Source organism: Ranitomeya imitator, chromosome 7 (assembly GCF_032444005.1).
Source record: "Ranitomeya imitator isolate aRanImi1 chromosome 7, aRanImi1.pri, whole genome shotgun sequence".
Classification (NCBI taxonomy): domain Eukaryota; kingdom Metazoa; phylum Chordata; class Amphibia; order Anura; family Dendrobatidae; genus Ranitomeya; species Ranitomeya imitator.
This window is the reverse complement of record NC_091288.1, coordinates 107,704,665-107,721,158: the sequence shown is the minus strand read 5'-3', so window position 1 is coordinate 107,721,158 and position 16,494 is coordinate 107,704,665. Positions and strand designations below refer to the sequence as shown.

At 48.0% G+C, this 16,494-nt stretch overlaps 1 protein-coding gene across 1 annotated transcript in view; it reads right to left on the bottom strand.

Moving 5' to 3' along the window:
* LOC138644852 (protein unc-93 homolog A-like) overlaps positions 1–16,494 on the bottom strand; it is a 345,859-nt gene that overhangs the window by 287,064 nt on the left and 42,301 nt on the right. The window contains exon 3 of the mRNA XM_069733739.1: positions 14,849–15,078. Within this exon, the coding sequence (XP_069589840.1) occupies positions 14,849–15,078 (230 nt within the window). The remainder of the gene's footprint in view (positions 1–14,848; positions 15,079–16,494) is intronic.

The window sequence follows — 16,494 nt, the reverse complement described above, 5'->3', positions numbered from 1 at the left end:
GGATTGCATTTCTTGTCCGAACATCTCTCGTACGGCTACTTTCAATTCAGCTGATGGAGATAAAACCTTTTCCATCAGATATCACATAACATGTAACACCACACAAGTTGTGTATTATGCTGTGTGTAGTTGTCCTAAAATTTATGTAGGATTAACCTCCCGACGTTTGGGTACACGCACTCGTGAACATGTGCGCAGCATAGTGGCCGCGAGAGATGAGACAGACATGATGAAACTCAAAACGATACCACGGCATTACAAACAATATCATGATTGCGACCCGAGGTCCTTTATGGCACGGGGGATTGAACATGTACAGTGTGGCATCAGAGGGGGTGACATTGGGCGTATTTTGGCCCAAAAAGAATGCCGTTGGATCAGTATATTGGGGACCATGGCACCCATGGGCCTCAATGAAACGCATGGTTTTTCCTCTTTCCTGTAGTTACTTATGGGGATGATTCTCCTGGTTGGGTCTTTTCCCTTTTCCTGTTGCTCTCTGTCATGTACCGTCATTTTTAATATGGTATCTTTTTATTTCGATTCGTAGTGTGCTTATATATACACCTATGTCCATATAATCGCTGACGTCTGTGATTATCAAGTGGAGAAATCTTGGGAAAGAAGAATATTAACAACCATCTTAGAAAAATACCAAAGACTTGTAATGATACACTACTTCGGATGGTGGATACAGCTGATGACCCAAATGATTCATGTCTTTTGAACAAGTAAAGGATGAAAATTATAAACTCCACAAATACACGTATATCCCTATGTCGGCGACTTACTGTGTATGTATGTGTATATTGTAGTTTCTTTTTTTATTAGTGTTATTCCGTTTAGTTTTGTGTTATGTGCATGTGTAATTCCGTATTTAGTCATCTATACTGGGGATCTCTGTGGCCTATTTTAGTCTGTTTATATGTATGGGTCATTCTTCATTTTCCCAGCATTTATCTATATATATAATTGTCTAAGGGTTTTTCCGTCTGTGTGTCTGTCTTTCTGTCTGTCTGTCTGTCTTTCTGTCTGTCTGTCTGTCCTGGAAATCCCGGCTCTCTGATTGGTCGAGGCCGCCAGGCCTCGACCAATCAGCAACGGGCACGGCGACGATGATGTCATAAAGGACGTAGACATCCCGCGTCTCTGATTGGTCGAGGCCGCCAGGCCTCGACCAATCAGCAACGGGCACAGCGACGATGATGTCATAATGGTTGCCATGGCGACGATGATGTCATAAAGGTTGCCTTGACCAATCAGCGATGGGCACAGTCTGCCGCGAATTCTGGAATCATCATTGTCCATATACTACGGGGACATGCATATTCTAGAATACCCGATGCTTTAGAATCGGGCCACAATCTAGTATTTTTATAAATGCTGTTTTATTCACGTATCAGCGATCTTTTTGCTGACGCTTTTTCACATTATTTTACTTTTTCTCCCTTAGCTTTATTTATGTATAGATCATTCAGTAGAACATTATGTAACACTCTTTATGATTATATATATATGCACCTGTATATAACATTAGTACCTACAGTCCACTCATGCACTTTACAAGCACTGTCACTTTATACACAGATACGCTGGCACTCTGATCTTCCAGCGTCCATTCCTCTCCCTGGCGACTGTCTCGGGTTGTGTGGTGTGGGCGTGGCGTCCGCCCGCTCATGTGACTTGAGCTTGTCGGCCGGGAGCGAGGTCTGGAGCGCGGTGAAGGGCGAGTCCGGGGTACTATGCTTGCGCACGTTCTTTCACTATCCGATCATGTGATCGGAAGTACTCATTATATAAACCGGACATAGATCCATATTAAACCACGCCCCCTGAAGAAGCGGTTACAAGTGAACGCGAAACGCGCGTTGGGGACTGTCAACCAGGAGCCGGACAGGATCCTTTCTATATACATGGGTAATTTACTTTTTTGAATGTTTTTTCATCACATCAGGCATATGTGATGATCCCTATTATGCGGATACTATTAGCAGACTTGTATGAGGATCACCATATGTTTTATGCAGTACAGCCCATGTATAATTAACACCCTACTGTTGATATTTTGTCATCACATGTACTATTACTGTATAGTGAATTGGGCCCTGTCCTATACACCTGGTTGACACAGATGTACCTTAGGATACAGTTACTGTGCACCTAATATTAATGATTATCATTTATTTGTATTTTGTTTAAGTTTATTTAATAAAATATTACTCTTTTATTACGTTCTGTGGCTAGTGTTGACTCATAGTTCTCCTATATTTGATTATCTGATATTGAGTCGCCATATATGTGCATTTTGTACTTATTACTGACGTTCATAGTGCCCACATCTATGACTGTTGCCAGTACCCTGGACTGAGGCTACTTAACACCAGTAAACCAGGTAAAGACTGCAACCCTTTGTCCTCCAATTATTTGCGGCATTTACCATCCCTGCCAAATACACTGGGAGCCCTGGGGACACCGCTTCTCCTGTGGGAAGCGACACCATCTTTGCTGCAGCACCATTGCCCCAGAGGACCCCTTTAAGCAGCGTCGGTCACCTCTGACTGATAACCACAGATGGCGTCACGAACATTCCTTATTTCCACAACCGCTTTAAAGACCGTCCCTTTTGCTTGGGCACCCAGGGCCACGGACTATGGACTGGGTCGCTGCCACTATTACCAACCCTTTATTTGTGACTAGGCCCGGTACCAAGTACCCCACGTCCCTGACGGGCGACTCAACTTGGCGTCACGAACGGGATTGACTGACCCTTTGAAGTGGGTCTTGTGCGCCCAAAAGACTGTGCTTAAAAGACAGACTTTATTAAATTGTGTGCCAGAGACTTAAATGAGCTTTTAAAACATGTCATCAAACATGCCATAACTGTGTTACACGGAGCGCGCACTTTATTTTCACAATAACCACCAAAAATGGCCGCCAGAAAGAGCCCCTCGAGGAGCGCAGGAAAAGAAGGGTGTGCCATTGTGGGCAGAGCCTGAAGAGAGAGCGCAAAGAGGAAGCAGGTGCTGTGCTGCGAGTGGAACCGCAAGTGAGGTCGCTGCAAAGCCCTGAACGGAGGACCAGAAGGAGCAACTTACCGCATGCAGAGAAACTGCTGCAGACGGCGCACAGGAGGAACCGCTGCAGACTCCAGAGGAGACGCCGGGCTTCTGCAAGGTTAGCATGGGGGAAAAGCCATGTCCAACCTGGGAGGAGGATTGGCGGCGGTCGCAGCTGCAGGCCCCATGGTACCCCCAGGCGATGCAGCCGCAGGCCTCATACTGCCACCAGGCCCCGCAGGTCCCGCAGCTCCTTCAAGCCGGCCTGACCCTGTCGCAGTAACAGCACCCATAATGCCGCTCTCCATGCCTTAAATACCTGGAGTGGCCTGGCTTCCACAACATTCAGGGGAGTCCCATACATTGAGTGACTTTAAGGAAAGGCTCTGCAGCCTATTTGAGGTATATCCCCTGACCGAGCATCAAAAGGTCAGCATCTTAACTGGCCAACTAATTGTCGCGGCCCTAAGAGAAATAAAATCCTGGCTGGATATGGAAAAAGGAACTGTGCAGCAGATATTTGCTAAACTTAAAACCACTTTTGACACCCCCACTGCTGCAGAAATGAAAATGAGGTTTTTCGGGTGGAAACAAGGAGCACAGGATAACATACGGGGCTATGCCCTCATTCTGCAAGTGGCACTGTGGGCCATTAAACAAGTCGACCCTAGCGGCAAGCAGGATGGAGACAAGCTATTAAAGGAGCAGTACATTGAGGGGCTCCTTTCCAGCACCCACAGGACACAGCTGCGCATCCTGGGTTTGCAAAACCCTGACCTGGACTTTGCACAATTTAAAGACAGGGCCATCCGGGTGCTGCATGAACCTCAACCCAGCCACACAGTACTCCCTAGGTGTCCAGCAATCGCTTACCATCAGGAGGTGTCACCCTGTCATCAGGTCCCTGTTGAGGCCAACGCACAGATCCTTGACTGTGACCCCTCCGCAGGAATGCACCTCCAGGTTCAAGAATTGACTAAAAGCGTAGCTGCACTAGCTAAAACCATGCAGTCCCTGCAGGAATCCCCATAGGAGAAGATCAAACTGGCTTCCAGACCGGACGACATCCCCTGGCGATGACGGAAGAGAATCCCGCTGAGCAGAGGAAGAGACGACGACCGCTATCATCGGGACGGACGACCCATCTGCCAACACTGCAACCAGGCAGGGCACATCGCAAGGTTCTGCCATTTAAATGAGCGACCCCTGGGGTAGAGGGCCATCCCCCAGGAGTAAGATAACCAGGCCCACAAAACTGGCAAGCCAAGTACATCGGAGGACGACCAGTCCTCCCCATTGTGATCGATGGTATCCCGATGAACGCTTTACTAAACACCAGCTCTCAGGTGATGACTACGCCTTACGTTCTCTATAAACGGTATGGGGCGGACTCTGATATTACCCGTTGCCCAGATAGTGATTTGACAATAGTAGCCAGTAATGGTCGGCCTTTGCCACAAGTGGGGTACAAGGAGGTAACCATTAAGGTGGGGCGGATAGAAATGAAGGCCCAATGACTTGTGATTGTTGATATTGAGCAACGTGAATGTAACCCCATGATGACCATAGGTACCAATGTCATTGAAAATTGTCTTGCCGAGGTTATTGTCTTGTTACAACAGGTGGCAGAAACTGCTGGTTCCAGTAAGCAGCGTGTCCTGTAAAAAGAAGTCAGAGCCCTGGTGCAGAGACAACAGGTAGAATTGTCTGGTGGAAAAATTGGCCGTGTCACAGTGAGTGATCCGATCCCCATTGCAATACCTCCCAGGAGTGAAGTGTTAATCTGGTGTCGGGCAGCAATAGGCCTCAGAGGTAAAGACTACCAGGCCCTGGTAGAACCTGTGTATTTAGACAGTAGGTACACAATCCTGACAGCCAGAGGGGTGGTTAATGTCCGCAAGGGGAGGGTACCTGTATGTGTCTTTAACTGTGGAGGAAAAGAGGTCCACTTGCCCAGATATGCCACACTGCTAAACTGTTCACTGTTAATAATAATGCAATACGGGCAACAGAACCCTTGGTCCCGTCTGACCAGGCGGAGGACAATGGCTCTGCAGGGCATTTGGAGGATTAGTGTCAGAAGTTGCACGTGGGCACTGACTCTACCCCTTCACACCAAAAACAGGGGCTTACCGGGTGGTCCATGAGTATGAGCAGGTATTCAGCAAACACCCACTAGATTTTGGACAGGTAAAAGGGGTTCAACATCTTATCCCCACTGGAGGTCATCCGCTCATTAAAGAGAGGTAACGGCCTGTACCTCCAGCTCACTACCAATGTGCAAAGAGTATGTTACAAGAGATGAAGGAGGCTGGGGCAATCCGAGACAGGTGTAGCCCTGGGCAGCTCCATTAGTCATCGTCAGGAAAAAGGATGGTACAATGAGGATGTGAGTTGATTACAGGCAGATAAACTGCATTACACATAAGGATGCCTACCCATTACGCAGAATGGAAGAGTCATTAGCTGCTTTGAAATCTGCTATTTTTCCAACTTGGATCTCACTAGTGGGTTTTGGCACGTTCCCGTGGCAGAGGCGGATAAAGAAAAGACCCCCTTCACGACACCGATGGGCCTCTCTAAATTCAACTACATGCCGTTCGGACTGTGCAGCGCACCAGGAACATTGCAGAGGATGATGGAGTGCTGTCTCGGGCATAAGAATTTTGAAACTGTCCTGTTGTACCTAGATGATGTAATCGTTTTCTACAAGACATATGAAGACCACCTGAAGCACCTGACCGAGGTGTTTGAAGCTCTGTCTAACTTTGGCCAGAAGGTAAAGCCATCCAAGTGCCACCTGCTAAAGCCCAAAGTGAAGTACCTGGGCCATGTGGTGAGCACCGAAGGTGTGGCACTAGACCCTGACAAGGTCACCGTGATCCGGCAGTTCCTCGGGTTGGTAGGCTACTACCGAAGGTTCATTAAAGACTTCTCTAAGATAGCTGCACCACTGCAAGACCTGTTAGTGTGCCAATCCAAAAAGACAAAGAGCAAGGGCCCTCCGTTTGAATGGAACGACAGGTTGTAAGGATCCTTCACTCGGTTGAAGTTGGCTCTCACGGGAGATGAGGTACTGGCCTACCCTGAATATGACCAACCATTTGTGCTGTACATGGATGCCAGCACCGCAGGATTGGGAGCAGTGCTGTCCCAGGTGCAGAAAGGCAAATAAAGAGTAATTGCCTAAGCCAGCATAAAACTTTGTCCCATGGAAAGGAACCCTGAAAACTACAGTTCCTTCAAGCTGGAGTTCCTCGCCACAGTCTGGGCGGTAACAGAGCGGTTCAAGCACTACCTGGCCTCAGCACGATTCACCCTCTTCACAGACAACAATCCGTTGACCCACCTGGAGATGGCAAAACTAGGTGCATTGAAGCAACGATGGATGGCCCGGTTGTCCAACTATGAATTCACCATCAAGTACCGTGCAGGGCACAAGAATGCAAATACCGATGCGCTGTCCAGGATGCCCAACTTACCAGAAGTGGGAGAAGATCCAGAAGCACTTGAAGAGATTGAATTACTAGCTTTCCATCGCCCCGGGGCAGCTCAGTTCCCCAATTATGTGAGGAACAAACACAAAAACAAGCAAGAAGCCACGCTGAATCCATTGCCCCACCATGGATGGGCAGAAACGCAAGATAGTGACCCAGCAGTCCATCTGGTAAAAGAGCTGCTAGCACAAGAAGATTCACACCCTGGTCTAGATCCTCCATAAGAGACTCGACAGCTGTGGAAGGAGAAGAGCAAATTGTTTATCTACGATGGTAAGCTGTGCTGGGGGAATATCGACCCCGCGCACTCACGAGCTGGTCTGGCAGATGGTAGTCCCAAAACAAGATGCGTCAATGGTTCTGGAAGTGTACCATGATGGAGCAGGGCACTTCGGATGGAATAAGTAAAAGATCCTACTTTGTGGACGGTTCTACTGGATTGGCATGAGAAAAGCCAGTGGAAAGTGGTGCCGAGAGTGTGGCCTGTGCCACCTGCACTGAAATGACCGTGACAGCCAGATGGCTCCCCTACAGCACATAGTAACAAAACAGCCACTTGAACTGGTGGCCTTAGACCATGTGAAGCTACCTCCAAGCCGGTCAGGCTATGTCTATGTTCTGACCATTATTCCAGATTCCTGGTAGTCGTGCCTGTCAAGGACCAGACAGCAAAGACGGCAGCCAAGGCCTTCCAACAGCACTTTTGTCGACCAAATGGTTACCCTGAGAAGGTACTTACCAACCAAGGCCCAGCCTTTGAAGCGGAAGTGTTCCAGGAGTTCTGCAACCTGTACGGGTGTAAGAAGATCAGAACAACACTGTACCACCTGCAAACAATTGGTATGTGTGAGAAGATGAGCCAAGTGGTAATTGACTTACTGAAAACCTTGCCTTTGGAAGAGAGAAACTTATGGCAAGAGAAGTTGAAAGACTTAGTAGATCTGTACAATCACATCCCAGTGAATTCCACCAACTGCACTCCAGCCTACCTGATGACAGGAAGATCTAGCAAATTACCTGTTGATCTTGAAATGGGAGTCCTCACACCAGAAGCAACATCACCAGATGCAGATTGGGATACTGAGCGACAACAGAAATACCACCAAGTACAAGAGTGTGTAGAAAGAAGCTTGTCCCAGGCAAGACAAAAACAAGAGAGAAATTACAATCAACGTGCCCCTGCAATTCCCTTGTCACCAGATGAACAAGTTCTAAAGCGAAAAAGGAGAATGCATAAACTTGATGACTAGTGGGAAGCAGAACCATATACCATCTTACCATCAAACTTTGATAATACTAAAGTGTGTCTAATAAGCAAAGATGGAGGAGAAACCACGACTGCGGTATCTAGAGATCATCTTAAAATATGCCCTAACAAACTGAGAGACAAGGAGAAAGACCCAGGTACTCTTCAACCCATGGAGGAAAAAGAAGAAGAAAAAAGAATCCATATTGTTCTTGGAGATTTTCCCCAGTCTTGGACTCAAGTACATCAAGCAATAGTGATACCTGTTTTGACTTTTCCCCAGTTGGAAATACCAGAGGAAAATGTGACTCAGAACCATCCTGAAGCAAAAGGGAATCTAGACCAGCAGGCTCAAGCAACAGACGTCGCACCAGCAGTGGAACCAGATAATCCACCCTCTGCTATCGGTGAATCTGTCAGACCCATGGTGAGTCTAAGAAATCACATACATTTGCCAAATTTGCCAATACAATAAAGGCCTACAAGTAGCACAGACACTAGTGGGTTCACAACAGCAACAACAGCAACAGCAGACATGTTAGACCAGGAGCTGCGTAGATCTACCCGTAGTACCAGAGGTCAGATCCCAGCCCGTTACAGGAACTGCTGTCAAAAATTGTTGTTAACTGTTTTAATATGTTTGCTTATGTTTTAAAAAAAAAAGCAAAAAAAACAACAAATCAAACAAAAAAAGCTTTAGATGGACAATAGGGTAATAGACATTGAATTGCCCAAAAACTTTTATTGTACATTGGTGGCACCCTCAAACTGCACCCTGGTTCGGCCCACATTGCCGGCGTGGGTAGGGCCTTGTTCCTTCATGGACCTGAAGCTAAAACTGCCTGGCCTGGTGAACACCAGGTCTGGACATACGCCTTAAAGCCCACCCAAGACATACATTGGGGGTTTATGATGGATCCCTCGCATCAATACTGTTGCTAATGAACAAGGACACCCTGGTATAAGACCAGTTATACTTTTGTAAATATGTTTGCAACATTTAAGCAAAATGCCTCCAGTAAGGGAAGAAAAAGTTTGTACCTGTTTAACCTGTTGAAATGTTTTTCAAAATGTTTTGCACGTTTCCTAACCTGTTTGTTTATGTTTTCTTTTCCCAGTCCAGGAGTACTGGATTTAATGGGGGGAATGTGGCACCTGAGGAGATCAGGTACCACAGTGGTATTGCCTTCCTCTTGGGGAGGGTAATGCCATGCCTGGAGACAGGAGGGATCCCTTTGGCAGGTAACCTGACATGCAACACATTCTGACTCCAGACCAAAAGGGGGAGCTCTAAACCAGGTTTAAGGGGAACTTTTCTATAAACATCCTGGTCTGGAGGAGGAGTCAGTTAGTCTGGTGCAAACAAGCGATGAGTTGACAGTTGGTAACAGACAGTGAAGGCGCACAGGAGGACTTAGGAGCTTGAGAAAGGCTGCAACTAGGCCTCTTTATGCTGAGTGCAGAAACAGGGCACTGGGAACCCGAGGTCATGAGTAGCTACAGGTCCCACGACAGAACCGGCAGGAAGGAAACTAAAAGGGACTTGCCCACATAATACCTGAGGTACAGCAGTAATCAGAGTCCGGAGTCCCCGTGGCAGAGACCCCAAAAGAAGCGGCTCAAAATTACCTATCTTGCTGGTACTGTCCCTGGACAGGGGAAGAAAGAGGACCTTGTTAGACACCTACAGGGAGCAAGGGACTGTAGACTAGTGCATAGTGGAAGGCTCCCAAACTGACCTGTCAAGGGGATTTCCACTTGTCTTCAGGCTGCCTCTACTCCATCTATACCTGTTGCCAGTACCCTGGACTGAGGCTGCTTAACACCAGTAAACCAGGTAAAGACTGCAACCCTGTGTCCTCCAATTATTTGCGGCATTAACCATCCCTGCCAAATACACCGGGAGCCCAGGGGACACCGCTTCACCTGTGAGAAGCAACACCATCTTTGCTGCAGCATCATCACCCCTGAGGACCCCTTTAAGCAGTGTCGGTCACCTCTGACCGAGAACCATTGGTGGCGTCACAAGCTTTCCATTTTTCTACAACCCCTATAAATACCGTCAACTTTACTTAAGTGCCCAGGGCCACGGACCGGGTTGCTGCCACCGTGACCACCACTTTAATTGTGACCGGACCCAGTAGCGAATACCCCATGGCCCTGACGGGCGGCTCAACGCCGAGTGTGGCAGATAGTTGAATATGTTGAGGCACAGAATTCCAGAGGAAGGGGGTAACACTCAGAAGAAGTCCTGGAGGCTGTTGGGTGAGGAACATGTGAATGTGGAGAAGAGAAGGAGGGCTTGGGAGGACCGGAGGTTGCGTGTTAGAAGATATTGGGAGATTAGTTTGGAGATATAAGGAGGAGACAGGTTATGGATAGCTTTGTTGGTCAGTGCTAGCCATTTGAACTGGATGCATTGGAGAATTGGGAGCCAATTAAGGGATTTGCAGAGGGGAGAAGAAGATTAGTAGCGTAGAGAGAGGTAGAGCAGAGTTAAAGAAGTTGTCCACTACAATAATGTTTTTTTGTTTTTTTTTATAAATCATGCTACTATGTGCCACTGAAAACATCCACTGTATTTATTTTAGCAATATTACCTTTTATCATGCTGTATCAGCACCTCTTCAGTGCTGGATCCAGCTCTCATGGGGTTAATCGACAACTTCCTTTCTCCTGAGTTATTGTGCTTTAATACTACAAGTTCCATGATGCATTGCACTGGCCACTAAGCCTGAACTTACCACACCCACTCCAAAACACACCCAAACCCATCCCTCATCTCTCTTCAAAAAGATTTGTGATGTCATTTCTGTCCAACCTCCTCTTTTACATTTGTCCAACCCACACTCCATTACAGACAGATAGATAGATAGATAGATAGATAGATATGGGATAGATAGATAGATAGATAGATATGTATCTATTTCCATAGATATGTGGAGCTTTTTCGTTTATCGCTCCCCTTCTTTCCAGAGCCATAATTTTTCCATCAATATGGCCATGTGAGAGCTTATCTTTTGCGGGACACGTTCTACTTTTGAATGACACCATTGGTTTTACCATGTCGCTTAATAGAATATATGAAAAAAATTCAAAGTGCGATGAAATTGCAAAAAAAGTGCAAATCCCACACTTGTTTTTTGCTTGGCTTTTTTGTTAGGTTCACTAAATGCTAAGACTGTGTGCACACATTGCGGATTTGATTGCAGATCCACAGGGTTTTTTGCTGCACAGAATTGCAAATCCGCAGTGTAGTGCACAACCAATGTAAGTCTATGGGAGCCGCAGACTTGTTGTGCACATGCTGCGGAAAAAGCCGCACCGAAACGCAGCATTTTTTTCCCGCAGCATGTCACTTCTTTTGTGCTGAACTGCAGCGTTTCTGCACCCTTAGATGTTCATTGAGTCAGGCACATCCGCAGCAAAACCGCAGATGTAAAAAACATCTGCAGTTCTGCTGCGGACGTGGGTCCAAGAAATGCTGAAATTCGGGAGGAGGGAAGTATGCGGGCGGTGACTGTGTGCGTGTGTGTGTGTGGGTGAGGTCTGCGGGCTGTTCGGGTGTGTGCGGGACTGTTCAGGTGTGAGCGGGTGGGGTCTGCGGGCTGTTCGGATGTGTGCGGCGCTGTGCGGGACTGTTCAGGTGTGTGCGGGGTCTGTGGGCTGTCGGATGTGTGCGGGACTGTTCGGATATGTGCGGGTGTGTGCCTGGCTGTTCAGGTGTGTGTGCCTGGCTGTTCGGGTGTGTGCAGGACTGTTCGGGTGTGTGCAGGGGGTCTTTTGGGGTGTGCGGGCTGTTCGGGTGTGTGCGGGACTGTTCAGGTGTGAGCGGGTGGGGTCTGCGGGCTGTTCGGATGTGTGCGGCGCTGTGCGGGACTGTTCAGGTGTGTGCGGGGTCTGTGGGCTGTCGGATGTGTGCGGGACTGTTCGGATATGTGCGGGTGTGTGCCTGGCTGTTCAGGTGTGTGTGCCTGGCTGTTCGGGTGTGTGCAGGACTGTTCGGGTGTGTGCAGGGGGTCTTTTGGGGTGTGCGTGCAGGCATCATCCGATGGGACTACAAGTATGCAGCATCCAATCTGCAGCTAATTGGGATGTAATCCGGATAGTGGACACACACCCTACACTAGCCATACATCATTTCAGCTGGCAGAAAGGGGATAATGAACAATATGTTTCAGTTAAAAAAAACGAAAAAAAAATGGCGTGGGCTCCCGCGCAATTTTCTGCGCCAGAGGGGGAATGCAGATGGCCGGGGGCCAATATTTGTAGCCTGGGAAGGGGGTAATACCCATGGCCCCTCCCAGGCTATGAATATCAGCCCACAGCTGTCTGCGTAGCCTTTACTGGCTATTAAAATAGGGGGACCCCCCCAAAACATGACGTGGGGTCCCCTATATTTTATAGCCAGAAAGGCTACGCAGACAGCGGCGAGCTGATATTCATAGCCTAGAGAGCGGCCATGGATATTGGCCCCCCCCGGCTACAAATACCAGTCCGCAGCCGCCCCAGAAATGATGCATCTGTAAGATGCGCCAATTCCGACACTTACCCCCTCTCTTCCCACTCCTGTGTAGCGGTGGGATATGGGGTAATAAGGGGTAATGTCACCTTGCAATTGTAAGGTGACATTAAGCCGGGTTAATAATGGAGAGGCGTCAATATGACGCCTATCCATTATTAATCCTAGAGTAGCGAAAGAGTTGAAAAAAAAAGACACAGCCAGAAAAAATATTTTAATATTCTTCATTTTACCATACTTCAGCACCTGCAGAAAATGTAAAATAATAAACCGTATACTCCCTGTCCGACGCAGTCCAATTAATAACGAGTGTCCCACGATGATCTCCCCTATAGAACAGTGACATCGGGTGATGTCACTGTTCTATAGGACCCTCAGTGACACACTGACAGGAGACAATGGCTCCTGCAGTGCATCACTGAGAGGTTACCTTAGGACAAAGTCTCACTTTATGGCAATTGCTGCGTGGGAAAATTTCTCTCCCAGCAATGCCATATGTGAGACTAGGGACTATTTCCTCACAGGGGCGTAGGAATACATTGTGTGGAATACATTATGGAAGGATACCTTCCATCATTGTATTCCTGGAGCCCCTGGAGAGCAGTCACATCAGATGATGCTGCTGCTCTCCACGGGAGATCGTCATGGGACACTCGTTTTAAATGGATATCTGCGGATCGGTGAGTATATTGTTTGTTTATTATTTTAATTTTTTTTACAGATGACACTGGCTTCGGGATCAAAGTGACAAGTGATGGTGAGTATGTAATCTATGTTATATGTACTGTATGTCTATATGTATGTTGTATGTATGTACTGTATGTATGTACTGTATGTGGCATGTTGTATGGTGCATGTCGCATGGTGCATGTCGCCGCATGGTGCATGTCACATGGTGCATGGGGCATGTCGTTGCATGGTGCATGTCGTCACATGGTGCATGCCGCATGGTGAATGTCACATGGTGCATGCTGTCGCATGTGCATGTCACATGTTGCATGTCACATGGTGCATGTCACATGGTGCATGCTGTCGCATGTGCATGTCACATGTTGCATGTCACATGGTGCATGTCGCATGGTGCATGTCATCGGATGTTGCATGTTGTCGCATGGTGCATGCCGTCACATGTTGAATGTTGCATGGTTCATGTCATGTCGCATGGTGCAAGTCGTCGCATGTCGCATCTTGTATGTTGTCACATGTTGCATGAAGCATGTGCATGGTGCATGTCATGTCGCATGGTGAATGTCGCATGGTGCATGTCATCGCATGTCACATCTTGCATGTTATCACATGTTGCATGGTGCATGCCGCATGTTGTCACGTTGCATGTCGCATCACCATGTCGCATGGTGAATGTCATCGCATCTTGTATGTTGTCGCATGGTGCATGTCACATGGTGCATGTCGTCGCATGTGCATGTTGTCACATGCTGCATGTCGCATGTGCATGGTGCATGTCATGTCATGTTGCATGGTGCATGTCATCGCATGTCACATCTTGCATGTTGTCAAATGTTGCATGTCGCATGGTGCATGTTGTCACATGTTGCATGTCGCATGGTGCATGTCATGTCGCATGTCATCGCATCTTGCATGTTGTCACATGTCGCATGGTGCATGTCGCATGGTGTAGGTTCTGTATGTGTGTACATTAGCCGGATGATGGGACTACTACTGTCCCATCATTGGCTAATATGTCTCTCACTGTCACAGTAGCAGACAGAGCCCGATGGGACTTGTAGTCCCTTTGGATGATGCCTGCACAGAGACACAAAGACCCCACTGCACAGCCCCGCAGACCCTCCGCCCGCACACTCCAGCACCTTTCGCAGACCCCCACCCCCGCCGCCGTCCCCGTCTCCGACACCACTGCAACAGCCGCCGCCATCACCGCAAGCGGCCGCCGCCATCACTGCAACCGGCCGCCGCCATCACCTCAACCGGCCGCCGCCGCCATCACTGCAAACAGCCACCGCCACCATCACCGCAACTGGCCGCCGCCAGCACCTCAACCAGCCGCCGCCCCGATCATCGCAACCGGCCGCCGCCACCTCCGCACCGGCCGCACATCTCAGCACATCAGTGTGGCGGCCAGCCAGCAGACCCCAGCCCCGCCTGCCCCCAGCACAGCCCCGCAGGCAGCCACCAGCACCGCCCACAGCCCAGTCACTCTTGAGTGACTGCTGACTGTGAGGCTGGGTCACGCCTGCTGCTGACGTCACATCAATTTCCAGAGTCTGGAAATTGACGTGACGTTGTCGGAAATTAGCGGCGGCTGCAGCCTGGGGGTCACGTGACATGGACTCAGCCACCGCCATAGCGCCGCTCACAGGCGAAAATGGCAATGGAAGGTATTTATAAAATTCATTAGGGGCCCTGGGGGGATACATTAGGGGTTAACTGAAAGTAGTGGACAACCCCTGTAATGATGGAGTGGAGAGGTGCAAGAGTGTTACCAGAGAGGCCACAGAGGAGAATATTGCAGTAGTAGCTGTATTTCTTAATCTAAATAAGTACTTACCTTTATTGGGATTTTGGGTAAGTACTAGAGATGAAATAAGATTTCCCCAAATCCCAGATGACTGATATATTAAGAAAAATAAGCCAAAGTATTGATTGACAACATCCATTTTTTCTTTGCCAGTGTTCTTTGCATACATAATGCCACTGATGGTGAGATAAGTACATTTCGATGCCCATAGTGGTCCTCCTCCAATACCCAGAATAGCTGAAGTAATCAATAAACTATACCTGTCAGTAAAGGGTAAAAAAAAGAGATTGTATAAAATTTTCTTAATTTTTAGACTGTTAATTAATCTAATATATAAAGCTGAGTGTGTGTGTGTATGTCCTGTATTGGCGTCTACACCTTCGCAGCTACAGCCACAAAATTTTGCTCAGTCACACGTTTGGACCCCAAGAGCGTCATAGGCTATGTGGTGAGGCGAAATTTGAACCCCGCGCGTTCCAATTCACCAAACAGTTTTGTCCCTATCTACATAATGGGGAAAAAGGGAAAGGAAAAATGTTGGAGGCAAATTGACAGCTGCCAGATGTGAACAAGGGGGACTTAAAGAATGAGAGCAATGGTGCCAAAGAGTATATACCGCACAGTTGCTAAAGTGGGGCCCCGACATGGGATACTCACCACACTCGGGGATAAGAACACACACACACAATGTGCCACACACTACCACGTGCTTGAACACATATACCAACTTCAGCACACATTTCACCACACATACACCAATCTCGCCACATAAAAGTCGAAACACAATAGTCGCCACTCAAAACTCGCCACATGCAAAACTTGCCACATGCAAAACTAGGCTCACGTAAAACTCGCCACACGTGCAAAACTCACCTCATGGAAAACTCGCCACACGCAAAACTTGCACACGCGAAAAAATTGCCACATGCACAAAAGTTGCAACACATGCAAAAGTTGCCTCACACAAACTTGCACATACTCAAAATGCACCACACATAAAACTCACCACGCGCAAAACTTGCCATGCGCAAAACTTGCTGCACACATCTTGCTACACTAACCTGTCACATGCAACTCAATACACAAAAAGTTGCTACACGCATGTCGCCACTAGTGTTGAGCGATACCGTCCGATACTTGAAAGTATCGGTATCGGATAGTATCGGCCGATACCCGAAAAATATCGGATATCGCCGATACCGATATCCGATACCAATACAAGTCAATGGGACACCAAGTATCGAAAGGTATCCTGATGGTTCCCAGGGTCTGAAGGAGAGGAAACTCTCCTTCAGGCCCTGGGATCCATATTAATGTGTAAAATAAAGAATTAAAATAAAAAATATTGATATATTCACCTCTCCGGCGGCCCCTGGACATCACGCTGGTAACCGGCAGGCTTCTTTGTTTAAAATGCGCGCGTTTAGGACCTGAGGAATGACGTCGCGGCTTCTGATTGGTCGCGTGCCGCCCATGTGACCGCCACACGACCAATCAGAAGCCGTGACGTCATTCGCAGGTCCTAAATTCCTAGAATTAGGAGTTTAGTGAATGAGAATGACGTCGCGGCTTCTGATTGGTCGCGTGGCGGTCACATGAGCGGCACGCGACCAATCAGAAGCCGCGACGTCATTCTCATTCACTAAACTCCTAATTCTAGGAATTTAGGACCTGCG